The sequence below is a fragment of the Mytilus californianus genome, unplaced genomic scaffold (genome assembly GCF_021869535.1).
Source record: "Mytilus californianus isolate M0D057914Y unplaced genomic scaffold, xbMytCali1.0.p SCAF_11, whole genome shotgun sequence".
NCBI lineage: Eukaryota > Metazoa > Mollusca > Bivalvia > Mytilida > Mytilidae > Mytilus > Mytilus californianus.
Window position 1 is genome coordinate 29,023,480 of NW_026262593.1, and position 6,810 is coordinate 29,030,289.

General features: G+C 33.4%; 1 protein-coding gene across 1 annotated transcript; it reads left to right on the forward strand.

The window, feature by feature from the left end:
* Window positions 1–1,551: 1,551 nt before the first annotated feature.
* LOC127719858 (uncharacterized) lies at window positions 1,552–6,431 on the forward strand. The gene is made up of 2 exons (XM_052226198.1): window positions 1,552–1,891; window positions 5,730–6,431. The coding sequence occupies exons 1-2, from the start codon at window positions 1,577–1,579 to the stop codon at window positions 6,429–6,431; spliced, it is 1,017 nt and encodes a 338-aa protein (XP_052082158.1). The 5' UTR covers window positions 1,552–1,576.
* The last annotated feature ends 379 nt before the right edge of the window (window positions 6,432–6,810 follow it).

The following is a 6,810-nucleotide window of genomic DNA, read 5'->3' on the forward strand; positions in this document are numbered from 1 at the left end:
TCTCGCGAAAGTCAATGTTTGGTTTGTTAAGTCACTTGAAAGTATATGAACATCATTTGGTTATTGCAATTATCAGTAGTGATTTATTGTTTTCTTCAACATTCAGCTTTTCCTATCGAAGGTCGGTTGTTTTCTCCGGGCACTCCGGCTTCCTCCACCAATAAAAACTGGCCGCCACGAAATAGCCCAAAAGCGGTGCTTAAAATGGCGTTAAAAACACAAAAATCAAAAATCAAAATCAACATTGAGCACTGTTAAGAGTATAATACAATGAGTTGTATCTGTATAGTTAATATGCTGTTAATATTTTAACATTTTATCCTGTTTAAACAATTAAAATATTGTGTGCCATGTATAGATATATGGACCTTTTGGGTCTGAAATATATCTCATCTCAACAAATATCCTGAAATTCAATGTATATTATTAAAGCATTTCTCTATTGAGAATATTTTTGTTTTTTGTGTGTAATTGCCTTCTTTTTTCATTTTTACTCGTCGAAAGGAGAATGTATAGTAGTGTGGATTCTTAAAATACTGATTTCTATTGACCGATATTTGATGTACCTTTTGTTTTGCATCTGATAAAACAGGGAAGGTTGAGAGCAAAAAAAAAAGACAGGTAGCTGAAGCACAACATAATGATGTTAATGTACCCGTGCAATTAAAGGTCAAGACACTTTACAGTAGTTTTCTTCTGTTTTATCTTGATAGATGCGGTGTTGATGGTCCCAATAAGTCAACTCAGAAACGGTTTTAGACTTCGACCCATTGTATAAGTTTTGTGTTTTTGTGGAAAACCGTATGCTGACATCTAGACATTCCTTCCGAATTTAAATTTTTTTCACATATCATTATCGGTGCTATCAAATGAGGACGTGTGGAATGGTTACTAATGAGACAACTATCTTCTAAAAAATCGGATTCCACATCCCAATTTTTACGTTGATGTTGTCTATAGAGCTCGTAAATTAATATATTAAGATCCATATAAATTTATTCTTTCTTTGAACAAACTCTTTCTTCAAAATTATCAATTTTGCATTAAAGTAAGATTTTTCAATATCGTCTTAGGCAGTACTATAGCATTAATATTGTATATAAATTATATTTTGTATGACAATAAACCCTTCTGTGACAACCAATGAGTATGGTCTGTAAGAAATGCCACGGTGTAAAACAAGATACACCAGTGGCGCTCAAATAAGAACAGCTGGAACGTAAAACGAAATACAAAGTTGAAGATCATTGGAAACAAAAAATCTTACTAGTAGTGCTAAATATGGTTTGACCCTTCTATATCTGGATAGAAACATATAGTGATTTGAATAATTTTAAAGTTTTTAAACAGTTAACTTTTAAACAGTTAACTTACAAAACTGACTGTGTCAACACAGGAACACTGACTACTCCCTAGATGACAAAACGTCCACCTGCAGTGGCATCGACCCAGTGGGTGTAAAATCTCATTTACAAAGATGACGGGTTTATATTTTGATACATCATTTTTTCATTTGATGCACACCAAAATATGTCTGTTTTTCCTATTTCAGAAAAGTTCCCAAGTACACATAAACATGAGGAAGATAAAAGTGTCAATGCTTGTTACAATAATTATTGTTATCCTCTTAGTATTGTTCACAAAAAACACGAACTATAATACTACAGCTGGAGATGGTAACCTGATATTTAAAACAGAACCCAATATTGAAAACAACAAATCATCATCAATGAATTCAGTAAAAGACTACAAAAGCAAGTTTGCGAATATCATAGATGTGGTCAGACAAATGAATGTGACGCCTCTTCTGGTTACCCTTGTAAACAGAGCTTACCTACCTTTTGCTTTCAGTTGGTTATGTAACACAGAACAAATGGGAATTCATAAACAGGTAAAATATCTATATTTAGACTCAAACAGAGAGAGATCTTCTCTTTGTTGGTGGACTGTAAGTCCTATATTCGGGCAACTGATATTAAACTGGACCCCTGTTGTGTTCACTTATCGCTTCGGAGGGGAGATTAAGATGGAATGGCGGACCAGTTTAAACTGATATTGGCTTGTGTATGATCGATACAAACGGTATTTATTTTAACTAGCAAGAGCCAATTTCCCATGTATTTATTTCACCAACATGCTCAAAATGAGAAATTTGTTACAACTACACTTATTTGAATAATAAAAGGGTCTGCATAATATACTTCAAATATTTTCAACAATTTTATATATCAAATGGTGATATAATCCTGATGGCTAAAAAAATTGAAAACAACACGTTTAATAATTGCATGCGTCCGAAGCGCTTTTCTGGATTTACCTTCATCAGGAACGCTGAAAGCCAAACATTTGAAATTCGAGGATGTATAAGTACCGAAACCGTTGAAGAGCTATATGACAAAAATACCTAAAAAAAATAGCCAAATTCATCTAAAGTCAACTTTGCCTGAGGGAGTTGAAACCTTAGTTTCTTAATAATTTAAAAATCTAAAAACGGACAATTTTAGAAAAGTTTGTTAAATCATGTCAATACCGAAGTACTGACTACTGAGCTGATGATACCCTCGGGGACTGATAGTCCACCAGCAGAGGTACCGACCCAGTGATGTAAAACATTGAAAACAACACGTTTAATAATTTCATGCGTCCGAAGCGCTTTTCTGGATTTACCTTATCATATGACAATATCACCGATGTCTTTGAGACTATGAATCTTAATCATGATTAAAATTCTCCCAATGACCTTTGAAAGGGGCCTCGAAAGAATTGATAATTTGCACGCCTGGAAAACCATAAAATCTCAACCAAATTGTTAAGCAAGAAAAAACTTTACTGCCACTTCCTGTTGAGCTTTTTCTGGTATAAACTCAAAAATATAGATAGCATAGGTCGACTGTTCATCAATTTATTGTCAATCTGTGAATCTTTTGTTAAATAGGAGAATGTCATGCCATAGATAAATAAATGAGAGCTTGTCTCGTTTATTATTCCGACCAATATAATTTTAAATGACATCGGAATAAAATTTCTCCCGCAGGTAAATGCGTCCAGCTCAGTGAGTTTTTGACAAAATGAGAACGAGTTCATCAATAAATCTTAGTGCGTATATATCAGTATATTAGTATTTTTCTTAACCAATATAACGTATAATAACAGTTTTTTTCTATTTCTTTACGTATATGATTTTATCAAGCTGAATATATTATAAAGTATGTCGGGTTGAGATTTTCTAGTATCGGTTGAGATATTCTGGACCAAAGTTGAGATTTTCTGTCGAATTAATTTTCAACTAGTTAAGTGTCGAATACGACCGTAAAAATTCATAAACTTTTTGTATAGGGGTTTTCATTTTTATGTAATTCTAGTTTTGACATTAGTTTTTATATGGAGCCATATATAAAGTCCAGTGCTTGAGATGTATCGTTTAGCGCTGGAGCTGTAAAATCTAACACAGAAGATATAAAGCCAATCGCTGTCGATATAAAGTCAAGCGCTGTACGTATAAAGTCCGGTGCAGGTGATGCAAAGTCCAGCGCTGTAGATCTAAACTTTCAGAGCTGTTGATTCCAAGTTCCATCGCTGGAGAAGTCGTCCACTATAACTGTCCGCTGGACTTTATATCTTCATCGCTTTGGTTTGCATCTCCAGGGATGGACTAGAACTACAGAGCTAGGCTTTACATCTCCACCGCTTTGCGTTGCTTCTCCAGCGCTGGACTTTGCTTCTTTAGAGCTGGACTTTTCATACACAGCGCTTGACTTTAGGTATAGCAATACACAGTAAGGAAAAACTTAAATTTGACACTCATAATTTTTAACCACTCCCTTTTTTCTAACAAAAAAGTCTTACTGTTAATGTCATGTTTGTAAATATGTATGAAAACAACATCTTCCATATATTTGATTTCCAATAGCTAAATTGGTGAAATATAATCTCTTTTTGGTGTTAACCATGACAACAATCTACATTGATTTGATACAAATTATTGCAAAAAGGGATATGAAAATGTAACAAAGGTCCCCAAAATTTGGTCCAAATTAGAATTTCAATCCATTTGAGTGATACCTTTTCTGAAACCATAAACATTTATCTATCAAGATGTCAAATAAATAAAAATAAGCATTTTACCTCTTTTTTGGATAAAATTGGATAGAACAAATCGAGCGTAAAAAATTCATTGGAAACACTTCAATAACTTCTGGACAGATAACCTGTACGAATGTGAAAAACGGACTGTCAAACAGAAAATGGGCCATAAAAATGCAAAAACAATTTTGATGTTCATATAAACACTTTTGAAGGCTTTATTATTCTTTAGCTATCTAAGACTTAATTGTATTACACTATAACGTTCGTATTTGAAAAATTAACCGAGGCCAAACTGCGAAACCAAACTCCAAACTGTGTATTGCCACCTTATGACTATCTTCGCTAGCCAAGGGTTACGATCCACTTCCCAGAGGAGGGAAGTGGATCGTAACCCTTGGCTAGCGAAGATGCCTTATGACTACAGTCCTAGACTTTATATCTTAAGCGCTAGACTGTACATCTTGAGCGCTAGACTTTACATCTTGCGCACTATACTTTACTTCTCCGGCGCTGGACATTACAGCTTTAGCTATAGACTTTAAATCTTCACACTCAGCGCTAGACTTTTCATCTCGTTTAAAAATCACTACTCTTTAGTATCTGTATTAGTCCAGCAGGGCTCCACATAAAACTAGTGTCAATACTAGAAACATATCAAAATGAGAGTCACTGTTAAAAAACTTAATGAATTTTTACGATCGTATCCGACACTTAGCTAGTTGAAAGTTTCATTCGATATGCAGAAGATCTCAACTTTGGTCCAGAATAAAACAACCGATACCAAACAATCTCAACCCGACATACTTTATAACATATTCAGCTTAATAAAATCATATTCGTAAAGAAAAAGAAAAAAGCTGTTATTATACGTTTATATTGATTAAGAAAAACACTAATATACTGATATACGTACTAAGCTTTATTGGTGAACTCAATCATTTTGTCAAAAAATCACTGAGCTGGACGCAAATACCTGCAGGCGAAAAGTTATTCCGATGTCATTTTAAATAATATTGGTCCGAGTAATAAATGAGTCAAGCTCTCGTTTATTTATCTATGGCATGATATTCTCCTAGATTTATAATAAATTGATGAAAATCTATATTTTTAATATTTTATACCAGAAAAGCTCAACAGGAAGTGCCAGTAAAATTTTTTCTCGCTTAACCATTTTTGGTTGAGATTTGATGGTTTACCAGGTGTGATTTGGTGTCTTTCAATTCTTTCAATTCTTTCTAAAACATTGGAAAGTAAAAAAGAATTCTCCAAAAAAATTGACCAGTTTACTTCGACATTTACATGGTTACAATGAAAATACTTATATATAGCAATTGTCATAAAATCGTGCGAAATGTACAATTTAAAATTTGACTGCAACATTGTTGATATATTCGAAAGCTAAACTTTAAGAATTAATCTGTTTTCCAAATATTCCAAATATAATAAAGGATCATAAAGCTCGAGATCTCTGAAAACGCGTATGTAGGAGGGTGTGGATAAAAATACAAAAAAAACAATACAGAAATGAAGGACCCCCCTTTCCATACCCTCATGTAGTTATAGATTTTCGTTTTGATAAAACAGATATTAAACTACGTATAAATAAAAGCCTTAATGAATAATTTTATAAATTTACATTTCAGGTCTTATTCATAACAACAGATACAGAATCAAAAGACCAGCTGAATAAATTATGGCCAAATATAAGGGTGGTAGCCATTTCCGGAATGTCAGCAGTGACGAACGATCAAGCGTATAGTCATGCTGGGTACATACGTCTTATGATACGCAGGACACAAATATTACTAGATATTTTACAGAATAATATACCAATATTTTTGTTTGAGGTAGATTGTTTATGGATAAAAAACCCTGTTCCGTCATTAGTGAAAAATGAAGGATATGACATTTTAGTAAATCCGGTTTCAAATCGACCAGGTGTGATTGCTGGAGGTTTCATATATATGTTTCCTACACATGCAACAAAAGTCCTATGGGCTGAGTTAAATGCAAAGTTGCTTACATTGGAGAAAAAAATATCAAATTTATCCCCTGAAATGGGCATACCTGAAAGTCAGAATGACCAAATGTATTTATCAGACCTTGTAAAAAAACGAGTTAGTGGGTTGAAACCTAAATACTTACCGTTAGATGAATATGCAGATGGTAAATGGTATTCATTTCCAGAAAAAATAAGAGCAACATTGGACCCATATGTGATCAACAATAACTGGGTTATCGGTAATAAAAATAAGATTTTAAGAGCAAAATCATGGGGTCATTGGTTTGTTTTATCGGATAACACTTGTGATAGAGATCAAATTAAAAATATTGTAAAACGTTGATAGATGTCTATTACTTATGAAACCGGAAGTTGTTTAATCAATAATGATTGCTGGTGAGTTGCTAATAAACAAGAAGGTGATAATTCAATTTGGATAAACTTAAATAAGAAATCAATCAAAAGAACAATAAAACAACAATCAATTTGAGATTAACATGAGGTCTTTAATGGTACAAAAGGTTCAATGTCACATGTTAAGCTCTAAATTTCCCCGAGTATTTTGGTAAGGAGGAAATACGATACCAAAGGTTGATAAGAAAACAACATAAGTCGAAGAAACTTAAGACAGACAGCGCTCTGCCAACAGAAATAAAAAAAGCCAAAAACGGTTCACAAAGTATATCACAGAAAACTAGGGGTTAAGCAACACAAACCACACT